We start from the raw sequence: 20,698 nt of genomic DNA, 5'->3' as shown, positions 1-20,698 counted from the left end.
TCTTTCAGGCTCAATCTGTCAACATTCATTCACCAGCTATTTAATTTTGTATCTATATTTATATATATATAATCCACCCATTTCATGGTAGCAACACAATGCATTTTAGCATCTAGGCAACAAGGTTAAACTGAGTATCAGAATGAGGGGAAAAAGATGACTTAGGCAACTTGGTGTGGTTGTTGGTGCTAGATTCTGAGTATATCAGAAAGAAAATAACCAGTGGGCAGCAGTTCTCTGAGTGGAAATGTCTCGTTGATGTCAGAGGATAATGCTTTAAGCTAATAGGAAGGCAACATTTATCAAATGACCTCTGCAGTCGCCAAATCTCAATTGAATGGAGAACCTTTGGGATGTGGTGGAGCAGGAGATTCACATCATGGAAGTACAGCCAACAGGTCTGGGCCACATTTGTGATGCTGTCATGTTAATGTGGAGCAAAATCTTTGAGGAATGTTTCCAGAACATTTCCTGGCTACATAATGAAGCATTAGGTAGTTCTGGGCTTCACAAATGCATCCTCTGTCGTTACATTGTAACACCCAGGGTATCTCAAGATATAAAGGGCTGTGTTTAGTCATAGTATAAAGTAAATGTCATTTCACAGATATAATACCATCATATGCCCCAATCGTTTATAAAATGCTCCCATTAATATTGATTGATGTTGTCGTCAAAGTATCTATGAGCTCTGCTTTGTTTACATTCTGCTTCTACTACCAAACTAATGTTGGTTATATAAAAATATATATAAAATGCCAGCCTTGCAGTTGGTGTATTTATCTTTATTAACTGCAATACTGACTCTGCTTTTGATAAACGGTGAAGTGAAACCTTGGAAAGTGGAAAATGCACAGCAGAGAGAGTAAATGGTCTGTATTTGTATAGCGCTTTACTAGTCCCTAAGGACCCCAAAGCGCTTTACACAACCTGTCATCCACCCATTCACACTGGTGATGGCAGCTACATTGTAGCCACAGCCACCCTGGGGTGCACTGACAGAGGCGAGGCTGCCGGACACTGGCGCCACCGGGCCCTCTGACCACCACCAGTAGGCAACGGGTGAAGTGTCTCGCCCAAGGAAACAACGACCGAGACTGTCCAAGCCAGGGCTCGAACCGGCAACCTTCCGATTACAAGGTGAACTCCCAACTCTTGAGCCACGAGTGCCTGTTTAAACGTCTGTACCTGGAAATGTTTGTGTTTGGCTTCAAAGGTCTACTTCCATGATGGTATTCTATAAAAGGACATCTTTTTTCTTTTTACGTTGCAATTCTGATGTCCATCTGTGCAAAAATATGTTTTTTCCTCTTTCCAAAAACTTCCTGCCATCAGGGTTCCACAGCCCACCCCTGTGTGGCCCCTCAGTGCATTAAAAGTAAATGTTTTAGGTCCACAAGAACAAAAGCATCTCTCACTACAAGGTCAGCTTTCAGAATTGGCTGCCTGCAACTTTGCCGTTACCCCAAAGTTACATTTCAGCTTTTGGGCTCAAAGCACAGGTGTTCAAAACAGGACTTCCAGGGAACTATCTGAAAAAGCTGCAGCACCAAACACATTGCAGATATGCAGCAGGAGTCTACCTTGAAGGGGAGATGTTCAGCCTGGTTCTGTAAGAGGTTTCTTCCTGTTAAAAACGGAGTTTTTCCTTCCCACCGTCACCAGTGCTTGCTCTTTTCAATGTATTATGGTGGAGTCTTTATCTTACAAAATAAAGGCTTCGGAGTGACCGTTGCTCTGATTTGACGCTGTATAAATAGAACAGAATTGAATTAAATTGCATTGAATTGAAACATAGCTCCACCGTGCTGCTGTGCCACAGGTGGTCAGAGTCCACAGGGCACCCTTATATTGTAAATCTTTAAAAACACTATCTATTATTTTGTCCTGGCTCTTGCTATTGTGCATTTTCCTCTCAATGGCCTTAAATCCTCCAGCCGTGTAATCTCATTGGCTCTGGGCACCTCCGGGCTGCTGGACCAGCTGCTTCTCCACATTGTTTCGACTCATTTATTGTTTCTGTCTTGGGGAAGCTCAGGGCACCTCACAGTAAATGAGGCTCATTGCAGTCAGGGCAGGGGGACTGAACCTGTGACCTTGTTTTTGCCAGTTCACTGTCTCTCGAACATGAAAGCAGCCACTGCAGCAGTCAGACACACGTGGGCTCTCCTGAAACAAAAGTCTTTTTTCTTTTAGCCCCTTTCCCCCTTGTTCTTGTTCACTCGCCATTAAAAGCCATAACGCCCATCTTAAAATGAAACAGCAAATCTCTTGAAACAATTTCGTCTTATATATCTGCCAGGCGCTGGAGTTGTGGTGAGGGGGGACAAGATGACAGTAAATGAATATTGATTTTTCCTCTCGTACTGTGCAGCTGGTTTCTGGCTGAGTGAATTTACTCTTACAGAGTTGTCAGAGGGTGGGCTGTTTAATGGGGTGTTATCAATTCACAGAGCGTTTGAGTGCTTTCTGTTGGTGTGCTTACATGATGCAGTGGCTGCTGGGTTTTAGTTATGATGTAAGAGAAAGACATTCAGAGTTAAAACGCAGGGGTTGATGCAGAAGAAGAGACCGTGCACGTTCAGAAGGGTTTGAGTTGTTTAAGATTCCAGATTTTTCACGCTCGTGTCTTACCTCGGATTAATCGGATTTGAGCAGCTTGGGTATTTATAATGCTGCCAGTTGTTGTATGTGATTGCTGCTGTTCTCAAATGTGATTAAACACAGCTTTCTGCTGCTTTTGAAAAAAGAGAAGCAGATTTGAAGATAGCATATGTCTCTGTGAGTAATTCACTCAGTTAATGACGTCTGCTTGTAAATTATTAAATATTATTTAAACGCTGCACTCCAGATTCTACAAGTTGCCTCTTTTGCAGGAAACATGTGTTTTGATTCGGTTGTTTGATTTGAGAGTGGCGGGAAGTGCAGCTGAATTAAAGGGAAAAAATTAAAGCGTTTGTGTGGGTGTAAAGCAGGTTAATATTATGGAGAGGCTTAGAGTAGTATTATCAAAGGCGAGAGGTGATAGGTATGAGACAACATACGGGGGATTTGTTAGACATTTGAAAAGGTCACAGCAACACTACAGTGAGAAAGACGCAGAGACTGTTTGAGCAGAAAATCCGTGTGTGTGTGTGTGTGTGTGTGTGTGTGTGTGTGTGTGTGTGTGTGTGTGTGTGTGTGACACCCAGTTCTTTATTTATTTATTTATCTTTGACCGGGCCCAGGTGAAGCTGCTCAGTTCGCTCTCTGCGTGAAACGAGCCCTTTCAGCGCCCCTCCCTTTAAGCCCACTAGCTAATTGGCTGCCCCTCATAAACAAAAGGGTCAAACAGCAGGTGGGTGGGGTTGATGTTCTCATAGCTATGGTATCTGGCAGGCATGCCCGGGATATTTAGGACAGCTTGAAGCTTGTGTTTCTGGCTTACAGCATTAGTTTCAAACTTGTTCTGGCATGCTCCTCGTCAGAAGCCAGAGAAAGGTCACAGCCCACAGTTTTCATCCATTATCAACAATGAAAAAAGGGTCTACAGTGAAACGCGGCATACGTTGAATTTATTTAGAAGTGCAAATTTTACAGCACGATAGCAGGACCGTCACCTCACAACAAGGTGCTGGGTCGGAATCCACCTTTCTGGGCGGGGTTGTGATGTTCTTCCTGTGTCGGTGCAGGTTCTCTCTGGCCTCCTCACACAGTCCAAAAAATGCTGTTTAAGTTAATTTGTGATTAGAAATAGGCTGTATGTGACTGTGTTGGCCCTGTGATAGACAGGCGCCCATTCCAGGATGTACCCTGACTGGTCCCCCAATACCAGCTGGGACAGGTTGAATTGGATAACTGGAAGCCTGACCCTGACTGCGGTGGCTCTGGGGCCCACTCCACAGTTTGACAATCAGTGGTTTACAGGCAGTACCTCAAGCACAGGCACGAACAACTGACAGCACCTGCAGTTCTTCTATTGGCCACTAGGGGCTGTTCAAGCAAGTGAATTCCCATAAGCTGCCATGTTAAATGTTAATCGTCCTGGTCGTGGAACACTGGACCAGCTCTTTATCCTCTCGAGGATACTTGAGGGTGCATGGGAGTTTGCCCAACCAGTCTACATGTGTTTTGTGGACTTGGAGAAGGCATTCGACCGTGTCCCTCGGGGTGTCCTGTGGGAGGTGTTGCGGGAGTATGGGGTGTCTGGCCCATTCCTACGGGCCATTCGATCCCTATACAACCGTTGCAAGAGCTTGGTTCGCATTGCCGGCAATAAGTCGGACTCGTTCCCGGTGGGTGATGGGCTCCACCAGGGCTGCCCTTTGTCTCCGGTTCTGTTCATAATTTTTATGGACAGGATTTCTAGGCGCAGCCAAGTGGCGGAGGGCTTTCGCTTTGGTGGCCTCAGAATCTCATCTCTGATTTTTGCAGATGATGTGGTTCTGTTGGCTTCATCGGGTGATGGCCTCCAGCTCGCACTGGAACGGTTCGCAGCCGAGTGTGAAGCAGCGGGAATGAGGATCAGCACCTCCAAATCTGAGGCCATGGTTCTCAGCCGGAAAAGGGTGGAGTGCCCACTCCGGGTCGGGGATGAGTTCCTGCCCCAAGTGGAGGAGTTCAAGTATCTCGGGGTCTTGTTCGCGAGTGATGGGAGAAGGGAGCCGGAGATCGACAGACGGATTGGGGCTGCAGCTGCAGTAATGCGGACGCTGCACCGGTCCGTCGTGGTGAAGAGGGAGCTGAGTGTAAAAGCGAAGCTCTCAATTTACCGGTCGATCTACGTCCCTACCCTCACCTATGGCCACGAGCTGTGGGTAGTGACCGAAAGAACGAGATCGCGGATACAAGCGGCAGAAATGAGCTTCCTCCGAAGGGTGGCTGGCCTCTCCCTTAGAGATAGGGTGAGAAGTTCGGCCATCCGGGAGGGGCTCAGAGTAGAGCAGCTGCTGCTCCACATCGAAAGGAGCCAGCTGAGGTGGTTCGGGCATCTGACAAGGATGCCCCCTGGGCGCCTCCTGGGTGAGGTGTTCCAGGCATGTCCCACCGGGAGGAGGCCCCGGGGCAGACCCAGGACACGCTGGAGAGATTATATCTCTCGGCTGGCCTGGGAACGCCTTGGTGTTCCCCCGGATAAGCTGGAGGAGGTGGCTGGGGAGAGGGAGGTCTGGGCCTCTTTGCTTAGGCTGCTGCCCCCGCGACCCGGCCCCGGATAAAGCGGATGAAGATGGATGGATGGATGGATGCCATGTTAAAATGTCCAGTGTAACAGCATTAAATGTTACAGTGTTAACACCTTAAATGTGATCAATTCTGGTTCCAAAACACTAATGACCAGAGACCAGAAAGCTAAAACCAGTGAGTGTGATTACGTCTGTCTTTTATATACAGTCTGTGGATTATTTTTATGTAGGCTGAGCTCACGAGCACCCATCATGACAGAAAAGCATAGTAGGTTCCCTTCAAGGTTAAATGTGTCAATGATGGGAGTGTAATTAATTCCAATAAGACATCAGGCGGCTAATTTTCCTCCCTCCCATTATCGAGGCCGGTATCAGTACCCTCTTAATGCCGTTTACAGTCAAACACTGTCAGCACTAAGTGAGCCGCCTATAATCCGAAGCATGTTCAGTGTCTACAAAGCCTGTCAGTCACATGGCTATAATTACCTCTAACTACAGTGATGCTAGCAGATGTAAAGGAATGAGGTTGTGAATAATTTTAAATTAGCATTTTAATTAGGTTCACATGTTTATTAGTCTTTAATTGAAAATCTGATTGTGGCCAGATGTGTCAGCCACTGATATGATGTTTAATTTCATACTTAATAACTATTTAACATGATAGAGGCGACGCTTCGAGTCAGCGCTGTAACTGATATGATTGTAATGATCCAGTTTCTCAGAGGTGCAGAATCAGGGAGTTTGTAAAATGTGGTTAAAGAAAAAAATAAAATGAAATTAACGTGCCCATGAAATAAAGTACGGCATTCATTGGGGGGAAAAGGTCAGCTATTGCACTTTTATTTCATTCAGCGAATAGAAAATACGGTCAAGACATTGGTGAGGAAATTAAAATTGTGTCCTTCAACCTTTTCATCAAAGAATCGCAAAGTTTCAGCAATCGCAGCCGTGCTTACCTTGGACCTTGTTAAGGTAATCTGCTTCTCAAAGCTCCTCCTGTGTTGGTTTAGTCTGACGGTATTTTCTTACTCACTGTACAGTCCAGCTGTTACTACAACAGCTTTATGAGGAAATCAGTAAGGCCACGTTGTTATCCATCCAATGGATGAAGAGATAAACAAACAGCCTCGCTTGGTTAAGATCCCTTTCACTCTGAGCAAATCAACTTCTTTGGCAGATGGTGTCCAGCATCTTTTATTTGTTCTACGTCTCATAAATGTTCTTTTTGACCCAGACTTTGATTTGTCTGTCCATCACGCTTAGCCGCTCTCTAATCTTTGCAGCTCTACCTGGAACGTCTCGTCCCTGTTGACACGGAGAGTAGTGTTTTGTTGCCTGTAATGAAGGCGCCACCTGAAGACCTATGAGGTGTTTGTTTCTCAGCCTAGAGGCTGACCTGCCTTCTAGCTCAGTTGGTCATGTGACCTCCTTTGTTTCTGTTTAAAGACATTTTTCGTGTGAAAATATTTTCATGAAATATGCCTAATTTTTCAGAAGGAGAATGCAATGCCCGAACTCGGAAAGGCCAAAGTTCAACAACCAAACAGCCAAATTCATCACTGTTTTCAGCAGCAGATCAGGCTTTTATCATGATAAACATCCAGCCTGCTCTGAAGCAGGTAACTATAGTGATCTAGCCAGGTGAGAAGAAGTACCTCACTAACCCATTAATCTCACTTTGTTCTGCACCCCCGAGGTTTCCCAAGGATGCACGAACTCACTCATGGCATTTTTGCCAATCTTGAGAAAGATTTTGACTGTCACAGAGATTTTTGCCAGTCCTTGAAATATATTTTGTTAAACACCAGCAGCAGAACACTTGTTAGATCAAACTCTGAAGCGTCACTTGATTCCTAACACGTATCACGTCTCGGCTCGCACGTTTCTCAAATGATGCTCAAGGCCATCTCCATCAAGAGCGCCTGTCTCTGAGGGCATATCTTGATTGAAGGATTTTAATCATTTAATTTGTAATGCTAATGCCTTCAACACCGTTTTGTCTCAACTGCAGTGCTGCTACTGGGCATTTTCCTCTACACTCGCTGGAGGTCCTACAAAGGGCTGAAAGAGGGCGTTTACCACGTCTCGGCGCATCACGACGGCTGGGAGGACATCCGGGAGAACGTCCTCAACTACGATGAGGAGGGCGGTGGGGAGGAGGACCAGGTACACCCCTCGCACGCTCACATGCATGCAGACTGTACCCTTTGCTGGGAAAGTTATCAAAGCAAATCAGAAAGAAACCTTTGTGCACACATACACAACTGTTAAAAGTGATGTTCAGTATGTAACTGCTACATCGCCACGTGCTTGCTTGAAGTTGAGATGTTTTAATTTTGATTTCAAAGACTTTTATTTTGGAAATTCTTAGCAGTGGATGTATGGCAGCAGCTCTATAATGGATTCTGTCAATTCAATTTGGAATAAAATCCTGCAGTGTGTGTGCTAGCGTTTTAATTAGGCCCACGCAAAATCCTTATCTCCTCTCCACCAGCCAATGTAACCCACAAGCACTCAACGGTACTTAAGAGCTTGCATAATATCACAGCTTTGATCGCAACAAACACATGTGGCTGCTGAAATCATTGCTGAAACACACACAAAGAGGAGGAAAAAACACTTTCATATAGAGATCCTTGTCTGGCCTTATCAGTACCCCAAAACCTTCAAGATTCTGTCCGTTACCTGCAGTCAAACACACACACACAGTACTGATCCCCTATACACAGCAGCCACTGTGGTTAATTCTCTGGAGTCTTGTTTGAAATCGCTCTAGAGGAATAAAAACAGCACTCATCACATAATCAGTTTCACAAAGCGACCCACGCCTCCTCCTTGTGCATCATTTCTTCCGCCGCCTCCTCCTCCTACATCTTTTTGCATCTCTGCCACCCTGGTTACAGTTCTGGTGGAATCACATTAGTACCAAAGTGGCTGCTGCTGCGCTACATGACAAAGTAATGGCAGCTGTCTGCAGTGGAGAGAGGGAGAGAAATGTCCCTCATCTTGCTCTTCTTCTTCTTGGTCTCTCACATGCATACAGAGATATTTCGAATTACAAGTTTTCTGCAACAGTAAATGGAGACAGATTGGAAACTTAAATAGGTGGAACATTCACAGTAAACGTTGTGGGGCGAGCCGATTGTTTTTCTGCTCTCTTTTCATTTTTCTGCTTTCTCACTGTCACATTTCATTTTTTTCTGCCTCGTCTTTCTCCCCCAGACAATCAGTCCCTCTCTGTTTTTACAGCTCCTGTGCTAACTCAGACTTTTCATCTGCTTTTGTGTAAATGTGTGTGTGTGTGTGAGACCAGAATGCCTACGACATGGCAGAGCTGCAGAAGTCCCTCCAGCCGAGCCCGGCCCAGTCAGTGCAGTACTGCCGCTCTAGAGCCTTGCACCACCCTCCTCCTCCCCACCATCATCATCACCATCACCTCCTCCACCAGGCGCCCCCCGTCCCACCCTCTTCCCAGCCGCTGGACCCCCTGAGCCGGACAACCAGCTCCACAACCTTGCCTCCCTCTGCAGCTTCCACTTCCTCCACGGCCACCACAACGACCAGTCTCCGCAGGGACGTCCCCCCCACCAGGCTGCCGGCCCAGGGCCAGGCCCGTCCCTCGCAGCTAGCCCGTCGTTCCCTGTCCTTCTCCAGCCAGGATCTGGCCCGCTACCTGTGCGAGATCATCCGCGATGCTGACCAGCATCCAGACACGGGACCTTTTGACTCCCTGCAGGTCTTCTCCACCGAGGGTGGGGGCTCGCCTGCCGGCTCCCTCAGCTCCTTCAGTTCAGCAGGGCTGGATGGAGGCAGCAGCGGAGAAGGGGGAGTGGAGGCGAGGAGGGAGGAGACGCTCGGGGAGTGGGGGCCTCGCTTTGAGAAGCTTCGGGCGCTGTACGAGCGAGCCGAGGCCAGCGACCTCTGAGCTCCAACACAAACTGATTGGACCCTGATAACGGGGCCGCCCAAAACAATCAATTAGCAGACGCTTGGCGGCGACTCAGGCTGGAAAAGCGAGAGACTGGCACTTTGCTGACAGCTGACACGAACTGTGTTGTATTTACTGGATGATGAGACCCGTCAATCAAAGCGGGGGCCTAAGAGACAGATGAAAGTGTCCCAATGAAAAGAGCCTGCCGCTCTGCACTCACTCTACCTTGGACGGCAATTTTGCAGGAGCAGACGTTATCAAACCTACAAGTCAGGTTAAATGCTTCAGAACGTCAGCCTGCACTCGGGCTACTCATCATGATGGAGCTTAGCTTCACTGTCGGAAAAATCTGTTCCAGTCACAGACACTAAAACCCCAAATTTCCTCGTGTGTGGATGAGCTGCCAGCTGAAGGCAGAAAATATGAAAATGTTTTGGCCAGGATTTTTTTAATACATACATATATATATACCTGAGCAACTCAATGCCACTAAATGTATTTTTAGCACCTTGCTGCTCTGTAAATAAATGTCATGTATTTCACACTGTTACACGATAAGTCAGTGAAGATGAGGTGGATCATACTGAGTAGCCCATCCAATGCAGTTTCACTGTAGTGGACACATCGTGTTCTCGCTGCCTGGCTGTAAACAGCTTCTGTCAATGTTTGTATGAGAAAAAAACAAAAAGAAGTGCTTCGACCATCACTGGTTTCCAGGGTGAGATTTTTTTTTCTGGTAATGTGTCTTTTGCTAGGTTGAGTAATTCTGTATTGGTTGGGTGTTTCAAGTTTCAACGCTCCATGGGTTGTAAGACATCAAGCTTTCTACTTAGTACCGTGCCCGCGTCTTCATTTGATTTCCTATTCTCATTTGCGCTCCGCCGCTGCTCGTTCCTCCTCACCCGGGGGAGGGTGCACAAAAATTCAAACATCTTTGTAACAAAGAAATGCGAGTGGACGAGTGGACGTGTGGACTGCGGGAGGGAGGAAATGCTCGCTCTGTTGCTCTGTTCCGTGCACGCTGTTCCTCTGGCATACCAAATGTGGCGGCTGCGAGAGACTATTTTAACAGATGCTCGGCAGAATACAAAGTACACAGAGCTGCCTTTCAAGGTGACTACTCAATAAACATAAATGGAGGGAAGAGGGTAAGAGATATTTATAAGGATTATATATATATATATATATACACAAATATATATATGCTTGTGAGCTGTGATAGCTGTGCCATATGCAGTTCACGCATCCATCTATTGTGTCTTGCTAAATTAGCACATATTTCTTGGCTGAAACATTAGGAGGATTGTGGGTAAGAGAGCTGCAGGAACATGTCATTGTGCTTTTGTTTGTTTTTTTAATGTCGAAACTGTGAATTATCCCTCCAGCTTCTCTCTCTCTCTCTCTCAGCTCTGCAAAAAACTAAACACTTTGTCTTAAAAGAACAAAAAGGCAAATAATAATAATAACGCAGCGAACGAGAGTCTAAAAAGGGCACACTTCCTTTCACATTTTTAAAACAAGAGAGAGGATTGCAGGGTAGGGGGCTGAATCAGAGAGCAAATGAGGGAAGGGAGTGAAGCGGAGGGAGACCAGCCCTGTGGAGAGATGTCTCACCAGTGCACCACGGAGCACAGCGGCCCTGTGGGGGAGCTGCTGAGGGAAGAGATGCTGCAAGCAACAGTTTCCTGCATAACAGTTTGCTGCACTGCAAATGGGATGAACTTAAAAAGTCGTGTGCCCCCACCCACATGACCCCACAACCTACGATTCTCCCCAAAGTTCCAGCGTGGCTTCTTCTGGCGTTTCAGCCGCTGGATTCTGCTGGAAGCAGCAGCATCAGCAGCGCTCCCTTCATACCTTTTTTTCCTTCTATTTGTCTTCACGCTGGCAGAGCTGAGCCTGTCGGCAGAGAGCAGTCAAAGGGTAGTAGAGTGTGAAAACATGTCAGGCCACTAATCCTAATAGGAGCTGATGGCCCGCTGTCATGGTGGAAAAACCAAAGGAATGTGAGGAGTTTCCAAAAAAGAAATGAGTTGACAGAGGAGTCGATCCCCAGATTGCAGCTTCTTTTTCAGACAAACGCTTTCCGAGCAGCGGAGGCAACAATGCAGCTTTTATAAATAAGAGCATTTCCAGTCAATGATGCCTAAAAGTAAAAGACATGCTTATCTTTCAGGCAGTGGGGAGTTCCTCCAGAGTGATGCTTGTATGTTGCTCTCTGGAGAGCGTCCGAGCCTGAGCCCCACACACACAAGGATGAAAACACTTCATGCTTCACTACAGCTGTAAGGAGCGGAGATTCACTTCCCACCATTCATTTGTAGCATACGACGGCTTCTTCAGTGTTGTGTTCTGGGTGCAGACATGTTGTGAACAATGTTTTTACCTCATTTGTAAGTACAGAGATAGATACATTCAAATTATTGCTTTTTTTTTTGCCAAGAAGAGCAGCATAGATTTAAAATGTGCCGCTTCAGAGAGAAAAAAGAAATCAAACGAACATATTTTTATCAACATGATGGTGATCAGCTTTTGACGGTTATAAGTGTTTTGTATTTGCTTTGATCTTTTTTTTCCTCCCCTCAATAAATTCATTTGCACCAGTGCTGAATCGTGACTGCGTCTGTAAAGAGAAACCGATGAACTGAAATGTGAAAAATAAATATTCCTGGCTTTGACTGACAGGGAAACAGCATTGTTGGGGGGGGAATTGTTTTATTGACACACTGCCTAATAATATGTGAAACTTCACGTATCCCTCCACCAGCATTGTGTCTGGCATGAGAAAGACTTTTAACGGCAGAGTAAACATTTACAAGTTTGGATGATTTTTGTGGCTTTACAGTAGAAAATGACAGCACAGAATCACTTTAGTGGATTTTTTTTTTTAAAGGAACACCAAGCAAAAAGGAAAAATGACCAAAAGGCACCCAGATACATATTACAGTATTTTCTTTTTTCAAATAAACACAAAGAAACTGTTTCCACAATGAACGAGTTCAATGTTGTTTTAAATGAAGATGATGTGAGGACTCTTTAGGATAACCAGGATGTCTCCAATTATTACTGAAGAAAAGTTCTTCATCCAAATAGTGATTATTCAATGTAATTCTAACTCTAAAGGCTGGAAAACAAGTTAACTCTTGACTTTAGGGACTTCAGCAGCAACAGCCTCCATCAGACACAGTAAGTCCTCCTACCAGGGTATCGGTACGTCCTGGATGCTGCGTGCAGGTCATACTTGCAGCACGTCACTTGAATTAAGGTCAGGACTCAGACTTTCAAAAGCTGAAATCTACTCTCCTTCAGCCTTTTAGTTGATCTACTCGGCTCAGTCCCAAAATTGAACCCTCAAAAACTGAAAATGACATCACCTGAGTTCACGAGGGCTCAAACTGATAGAAAACACTTTGTAACATCGCGTGATGTTACAAAGCCAAAAGACGTTTCTTAAAAATTCCCAAACTTATGTTATTTCACTTATTTAAATGTTCTTTACAACTAATGAATTTTAAGGTCCAGTCTCATCTTAACATCTTTCAGGATCTTGTCTTAAAAAAGGTGAAGAGAGGTCAAACGATAGATCTGCTTTTTATGTCAGCCGTTAAAAGTAAACTAATTCGGTGTCAAAGCGCAGACTTCATTCCTCCTCGTTTCATGTGAACTTCTGTTTCCTGTACTTTTTGGGTTGTTTGCTCCACCCAAGACACGTTTAATGTCATACTGCATGAAGGGGAGGTTCTTGCCTTAGACAAAGTTTGCATGTGTCCTTAGGCAAACTGGAGATAAAGGGTTGAAAATGTCAGCCAGAGTCTTCATGAACAGCAGAGCGGCCCTGTGTCCTTGCTGAATCAGCAGTAATCAAAGCCTGAGTGCGGGCAAAGGGATCAAACCATCCTCTCATAACTGCCTGACACTCTGCTCGATGTCCAGCTACCGAGGTGGTAAAGCGATCCCAAACCATGATGCTCCCTCTACCATGCTTCCCAGCTGGGCTGAGGTTTTGGTATGAGAGCCTAACCTGGTCAAGCACGTCAAGTGTTATTTCCCACACTGTTCTAATTCAGGTTCCAGCAAGGCAGAGACATTTCTGATCAATCCCCAACCAACATCATTACATAGCCAGGAGATTAACATCTCAGTCAGTTAAATTCTGCCAGAGGCTGCTGCCGCACACACCTCTCTTTCACAGAAGTGATGCTGGCGTTCAATCTAGAACAGGTTCCACAAAAACAACAATAGTTCCCAAAGTGAGAACCCATGATGCTAAATGATCTTCACTTCTGTTCAAGGTAGAGCTGGCTCTGCTGGGACTACACCAGTTAAAAAGAGGTAACTAATGTGCACAAGGTTTACTTTGGCATTGGTGAGCTGGTGCAACAGTCAAAGTAATAGCTGGACTCAGAAACTGGACTGTGAGCTCAAAGATGGGCAAAGTTTGCACAAGCAGGTGGCTTAACGTGCAGCTCCAGGAGATCAGATTTTTGACAGCACTGAATTTCATCTTTGATTGAAAAAGTTCAGATTTCATTTATTTTGTACATTTTGTGGCTGTTTAAGAAGCTTCAACACCAAAAACTACTGAGATGGATGTAGAAATAAAACGGTTAAAATAGCACAACATCCCAAACAAGCAACCCTTGGGTGACTTGGGTCACCGTGGCATCACAGCACCAATGCCAAAGGATGCTAATCGCATTCAGGCTCCAAAATATCTGCACGATGATGATTCAGGCGAGTGCTGCTTGGGTTTCATCTACGACAGATGATAATTTTATCTCATCTAGCTTCAGACCAATAGATGAAAACCAATCCTGCATCTGGGAGCAATCCCAACATCTCGTTTGATTTTTTAAGATTGGGATTAAAGTTCTTTGACTTCTAAAATCACGTGGAAAGACCTTCAAGAATAAAGTTGTCCGCCTGCTGCTCTAACATGACCTGTTCAGCAAACATTCACGGTCTCATCACGGTTCAGGGCCGAGGCCAGGTTTCAGATCGTTTGTCCCAAAAGCAGACTGTTCAAACTAAACCTGGATCCAAACAAGTTCATTAGTTGCACAAAGCCGTCTAGTGAGCATCTTACATGTATTTCACGAACATCCACTTTAAACCACAGCAGACTGTACAGGTTAATGACCGCCTTCATCGCCTCTTCATTAAGAAAACCATAGTCAGCAGCGGCCTGCTACTAAACTCAATATGTATGGAAATTAACAATGCTGAAAAAATATTACATTACTAGACTCTTATTAGGCAAACGTAATGGAATCACTTCGCTCTCAAATAAAGCAATCAGACATCGCCTAAATTAAGCATCCAATATGGAGGCGGGAGGAACAAGCATTCTCGTTCCGCTCATCCGATTGATATGCATCACGACGAGGCCTCGCCTTTAACGAACACCGTGTTTTCAAAAGCCCTGCAACAACCGTGTGCAGGAGTGCTCACGCATCTGCGAGAGCGTGGATTATCAAAGACAGAGGTCCTTATTAACAAGTGTACAAATGCAGGCAAACTGAGCTGAGATGAAGGGGAAGGGACGGAGGGAGGGTGCTAATTGTCCAACCACTAATTACCTACGCAGCTCCAGCCTTTCAGTCACCTCCTCGCCTTTGGTGTGAAAGAAGAAAATGAAGAAGATCACTGAGAATTCATGTTTTCACGCGCTCTCATTTCTCCTGCGCTGCTGTTTAAACATGAGCATCGTCTGTCATCCCCTCTCCTCCTCCCCGCTTTCTCGTCTAACCACAAAGCCTCGGTTTGATATGCAAGTGTTGGCCCCTCTTTCTCTCTCTATTTTGGATTGTGGCTCAGAATCAGCCCCGTTGTCAGGCTGCTGCAATTTCCTCGCTACTTACATTATTCATGTGTGTGTGTGTGTGTGTGTGTGTGTGTGTGTGTGTGTGTGTGTGTGTCAGAGAGACAAAAATGAAAAGGTTGAGAATGCTGCTGATGACAATCACAGAAAGAGAAAAAACATGACAGCAATCACAACAACAGCACCGTCACAAATACCACTTGGTACCAACTCTGACCTCAGTTTTACAGCAAAAGCACATTTAAGTAGCCGGCAGAAAGCGAAACTAACGTAATTATCCTTCCTTTTCTGGGGTAACTGGTAACATTTATCACAGCGGCCACATGTGCCCCACCACAGAGGGGCCACATCTGAGCTCTGCTAGTGGTCTGACCTACTCGGTGGGGCTACAGCAGAGTATGACTAAACAATCACTGAACGAACAACTCTCAGCATTTCCTGTTTGTGGGCAACGGTACACAGACTGTATATAAAAGATGGCTGTATCCCAATTCAGGGTCTGCAGCCTTAAAGGCTGTCCCGATTCAAAGGCTGCTCGAAATGCGGCCCTCAAATGCGTCCTTCATTTCCCTGAATTTTAAGGATGTGGCGGTGTAGACTTCGTGGCCCAACATATCCCAGAATGCATATCGCGGCGGTGGGTGTGGATAATTTTGCCGGAAAAAAAAAAAAAAAAAACGGCGGAGGAGGGGCGGCCAAAGAGTTTTAAAAGTAAGTACTGATTATTATGTTATTTATGTGCAAATGTTTAATAACGAAGAACATTTAAACGTTACTGTTGGCCACATGTCGGCAAAGTTATGTGACATTAGTGACGTTTGTGCTAACTTGGTTTTAAAGCCTTTACTTTAAAATATGCACCGTTCAATAGTCGACCTTAATCTTACAGAGAATGTGATGATTTTATGGATATTTAAAGTAACCACTGAGAGAAATTTAGTAATGCCAACATATTGAAAGAACAATATTTGTCCCTCATATATATAACACCGTTATATATACACAGTGTCAAAGAAACCTGTCTTTGAGTGAAGATTTAAGGTGACAGGAAATATAAATAAATGCAGCTTGAATCTTTACTGAAGCTCAGTATTTGAAACAGAGTCATTCACTGCTGTAATAACTAATACTGACTGAAATAATAACTTTAATATTGGCCATATTAATAATAATAATAATAATGGATTGGATTTATATAGCGCTTTTCAAGGCACCCAAAGTGCTTTACAATGCCACTATTCAGTCACTCTCACATTCACACACTGGTGGAGGCAGCTACGGTTGTAGCCACAGCTGCTCTGGGACAGACTGACAGAAGCGAGGCTGCCATATCGCGCCATCGGCCCCTCTGGCCAACACCAGTGGGCGGTAGGGTAAAGTGTCTTGCCCAAGGACACAACGACCAGGACAGAGAGCCCGGGGATCGAACCGGCGACCTTCCGGTTACAGATACGCTTCCCAACCCCCTGAGCCAGGGGCGACCGTGGCTCAGGGGGTAATGTAAATTATATTTACATTACCAAAGTGAGATGACTTTAGTCTCATGAGCAACATTAGCTAATTGTTATTTACTAGCTAATCTTAAATGACTGTTCAGTACAGAAATGAAGCCCAACAATCATGTTTCACAGTCCCGTGGTCTCAGCCTCAGATACTTATCAAATCACACAGCGCTCGTGTAGAAACAAACAAACAAATGTACAAAGTATGTTCTCCTTCATTTCTGTCAAACAAAGCTGTATGACACGTTTCCAGCTGTTAGTATCACGATTGCTAGGCAACCTGGGCAGCGCGACGGAGGCTAGACCGTCCCATTTCACAAGCCTCGCACTTCTGGCCTTAGCGGTCTTTGAGTACGCGGCCCTTGAGGACCGTTAAGGCTGCATACTTTAAGGCTGCAGACCCTGAATTGGGATACAGCCCAGTCCTGCACTCTTCCCACAGCAGGTCCACCTGTGTAGTAGCTGTACAGGGGCCCGATAATGGATACCAGAAATTTGGCAGTTAAAGTAATTCATGGTAGAAGCAATAAATTGTCAATTTAATGAGCCTGCAACAGCTTATGATTATCTCTGTAACACCATAAACTCTACTGATCTGCTCTTATAGCAAGAGGCATGTTATGCTGAAAGTTAGTGGAAGCTGACGAGGCAGTTAGCAAACTTTTTCTTAAATCTTCTTTTCAATAATTTCAATCATTTATTTTTATGTACAATCCTGAGAAAAAAATACCACGGTACAGTAACATGAAGAGAAAGGGGGTGGGAGCTAAACTGAGCTCATCAGCTAGCAGCTCTCAGACTGATCATCAGAGTAGAAAACCACAAAAATCCCGCAAACAGAGAAGCTACACAGCTTAACAGATTTATTAGACCACCGCCAGACCAAAGAAAGAGTATTGGTTATTACCAAAATACATTTTTATGATTGTGTAATGGTTAATTCGACAGTATCTGCAAGCTCTGACGCGCAAGCTTTTAATATAGTTATTGTCTTGATCCATGAATTTTCAAATTTTACTTTTACAAAAAGGCAGAAAAGATTAATAAAAAAATAATAATAACACATTAAAGTTACAGAAGAATCAATTTTAGTGGCTGAATGTTTGATGAAATTCAGACTTCTGTGAAAAGTCCAGTGTCTCGGCTCAGATTTGGATACAGTTTATTTGCCTAATAAATAAAAATACATTTTTTGGACAGATTTCTAAAACATTTGTGTGCTTTGTTTTTATAACAGGTGGTCTAACAAAGTCCATTACCCGCTGTGTATCTGGTACATGGCCTCTCCTGGGACTGATGTTCTGGTGATAAGACAGTAATTTAAATAGTGTGTATGTTCAAAGAGTGTGTGATCCAGGTTATTCTGAAGCTACCATGTAGAAATGTCTCCCAGACACATCATAGGAAGGTAATTATAAAGATGACAGCTGTAAGGACACACTGACTAAATGTATGTATGTGTGTGTGTGTGTGTGTGTGTGTGTGTGTGTGTGTGTGTGTGTGTGTGTGTGTGCATGCGTGGTTGTCTCTAACAGCTAGCTGTGCAGAACAGGCAGACTGCGGCTTTCTCAAGAACAGCTTCTCCAACCTGCATCACAGTGGCTCACAGACCACAAATAAAAATTAAATTAAAGCCTAAATTTAAGTTTGTGTTTAGTTTGAGACATTTTGTAGAGAAGATCAAAGACCTGTTTGAGGGCTACGACTTGGTTTTAGACTTAAAGTAGGTTCAGAGTGAGGATAAGTTGGGGTTTGGCACGTAGTTGTTAGGCTTGTGGGTAGAAGAGCTTAGGATGACAGCAGTGATGCTAGAAGTAATACTAGTAACAGTAAGATTAAACAGTCGCACGAGTTTCCACTGGGACTATGGCAACCTGTTTAAGCATGTTTTTATGTTCAGGATGTTTAATGAATCAAATTCAAGCACAGTTCAATTATTAATATGAGAACATGTAATGAGGCCGATGACCAGCTTCCTTTACACTAACATGGCTGAAACATACTGACCGGAGCTGCTCGCTGCCCATCTGAAAGAACCAACACGTCGGTCAGTTCTGAAAAAGAAATCATCTCCTAACTGACTTTAATCTTTTCAGTTGTATCATTTTTGAGGTTTTTTATGAAACTTTATAAACTAGACATTTACACTTAATGTCGGCTGATGTCTACTCCTAAAACAACTGAACTACAGTGGAAACTGAACCTTTTAGATCTTATGTTTTTTTTAAAGTCAGTTTAAATCCCTACAAATGAAGAGCTCAACAAATCTTCGATTTCTGCCCCTACTTTCATTGGCAAAGAAGAACTCAGCTGCAAATACATACGACTTCTCTGTATTTCAATCTTTAAGTTTCACTTAGTCATCTAAACTTTTTTGGGGGTGGACGGCGGCTGAATGAGTGGACGTAGAACAGCCCGAAGCAGGAATCCTACATTTGCACACTCCACCCGAAGTGCAGACCGGCCCCGCTGTTCTAATAGCACGTCCAAAGAGCCACCTGTTGAAGAAATAATGGCCATGATCACAGCTGGGCGCAGTGCACAGAGGAGACAGAGGAACAGCAAGGATTCAGCACTTTTATTTCATCCTCTCCTCCTCTCTCCCCTCTGGCCTCTGCTGGGGTTGTCTTGCAGCCCTGGTCCTGCTACTGAGTCACGCTGGGCTCTGATGAGCCCTTCGTATTTTTCTTGCGTTTCTTCTTGAGTCGGTAGACATGGAAGGTTTTATTCTGGAATGTTCTGGTAAAGAGAGCGTTGTAAGCTGCCGCGTCCGTCTTGATGGCATCGCAAAAACGAGGGTGGGTGGCAGGGACGAGGTCGGGGTCATCCTCTCCAGGTCCGTCCATGATCTGATAAGAGAACAAACGCGTCACCATTAACAGCAACGAGAATGACGGCAGGCTGAAGCCAGCACAATCGAGATAAAGTCCACCGGCAGCAGCCTCTGATTTCACTTTGCTCTGCCAGTTAGATCTGCCATAAAATCTGTATGGATGCTTTAGTGCATTAAGGGCTAAAGTGAGTCTAAATTAATAAATATTCTGCTTTGGGATTATTGATCGCAACATTGCTAAAACAGCAGCCAAAGAAGGCTGAACCCAAAGAAAAAAAGAGGCAGTGCAGGACATGTGGAGATGCTGGCTTCAAGGACGGATTTTCTTGGAAGGAATAAGATACTCATTAGCAGCACTGAAGGCCATTAACAAAAAAATATCAGCTTCTAAAAAGGATCCCACAAAACGGCACTGTTTGCTGGCGAGATGCAACACTTCCAGTTTTAAAAGGTGGTGGGTGGGACTGTGAAAGCTTCTGAATGATAAACTTTTAATGAAAAAAAAGAAAAGGGATATTAACTTTTTGTCAAATATTCAGTCATGAATATTTTATGGTTTCACACACTTGAATTCTGAAAGTGTCACGTTTAAAAACACTAAATAAGCCACAACATGAAAAGCACTGAGCCATGTTAGAGTGGAGCTACGAAAACTATTTTGAGGCTTACAGTGAAACTGTACAGTGTATGAAGGCAGCGGCCCCCAACCCCCGGGCCATGGACCGGTACCGGCTCGGGTGTGAAATTGACGATTTTCAGGGTTTTTATTGTTAACTCTGTTTCCCGGGGTCTTGTGTTATGAATTCATTTTCTATATATTTTCATGTACTTTGTTTTGTAGCCGTGTCTTATTTTGAAAGGAACGTTTATGCGTTACCATAGCGACCAGAGAGGAGGCTGTTGGTGCATTTCAGGAGGACGCTGCTAACAAAGTTACACAAATACACAGTGAATTATTATATTTACAAAATAGCACCGTTCTTGTCTTGGTCGGATCATTTTCTTTTGTCGTGTTTATCAGCGACGCCTTGAAGGCCGGTCTGTGAAAATATTGTCTGACATTAAACTGATCTGTGGCACAAAAAAGGTTGGGGACCGCTGCATTAAGGGACAGTGTATAGAGTACAAATTAGCTTCTGAGCAATATGTATAAATATTTAGGTTCATAATCACATGCAAACACTGCAGTGGGTATTTGTAATTATTTGGTGATTTCACTTTGCATTTTCATTGGAGTAAGATCATCAATATCGCTGGAAACCAAAGTAAGGTTTTCCAGCTGTAAACGACGCCCCACAGGTCATGTGGCTTTGGCCCGGTGAGTTTGAAATGTCTTGATGGCACACGGGGAGATTTTAATGTGGTGGCTGCCTGGTGTGTACAGTAAAGATACAAACAGGCAAAACTTAAAGTTTCCAGGAGAACCATCACATTTTATAGTTTGTTATA

At 44.5% G+C, this 20,698-nt stretch overlaps 2 protein-coding genes across 4 annotated transcripts in view; one reads left to right on the top strand and one right to left on the bottom strand.

Annotated features, from left to right (window-relative positions):
- The window catches only part of LOC146582763 (neural-cadherin-like), a 342,729-nt gene extending 331,031 nt beyond the window's left edge, over positions 1-11,698 (top strand). For both annotated transcript variants that reach the window (XM_085287908.1, XM_085287866.1), the window contains 2 exons: positions 7,174-7,328; positions 8,476-11,698. In XM_085287908.1, the coding sequence (XP_085144034.1) occupies positions 7,174-7,328; positions 8,476-9,087 (767 nt within the window). In that variant the 3' untranslated portion in view covers positions 9,088-11,698. The remainder of the gene's footprint in view (positions 1-7,173; positions 7,329-8,475) is intronic.
- Positions 11,699-11,788: 90 nt separating this feature from the next.
- Positions 11,789-20,698, bottom strand: part of dpy19l3 (dpy-19 like C-mannosyltransferase 3) — a 75,594-nt gene continuing 66,684 nt past the window's right edge. For both annotated transcript variants that reach the window (XM_085288060.1, XM_085287996.1), the window contains one exon: positions 11,789-19,265. In XM_085288060.1, the coding sequence (XP_085144186.1) occupies positions 19,062-19,265 (204 nt within the window). In that variant the 3' untranslated portion in view covers positions 11,789-19,061. The remainder of the gene's footprint in view (positions 19,266-20,698) is intronic.

The sequence above is a fragment of the Mchenga conophoros genome, linkage group LG1 (genome assembly GCF_057382185.1).
Source record: "Mchenga conophoros isolate Kocher_MC1m ecotype Shallow Benthic linkage group LG1, M_conophoros_male_GT1.1, whole genome shotgun sequence".
Taxonomy (NCBI): Eukaryota; Metazoa; Chordata; class Actinopteri; order Cichliformes; family Cichlidae; genus Mchenga; species Mchenga conophoros.
This window is presented reverse-complemented; position numbering and strand designations above follow the sequence as displayed.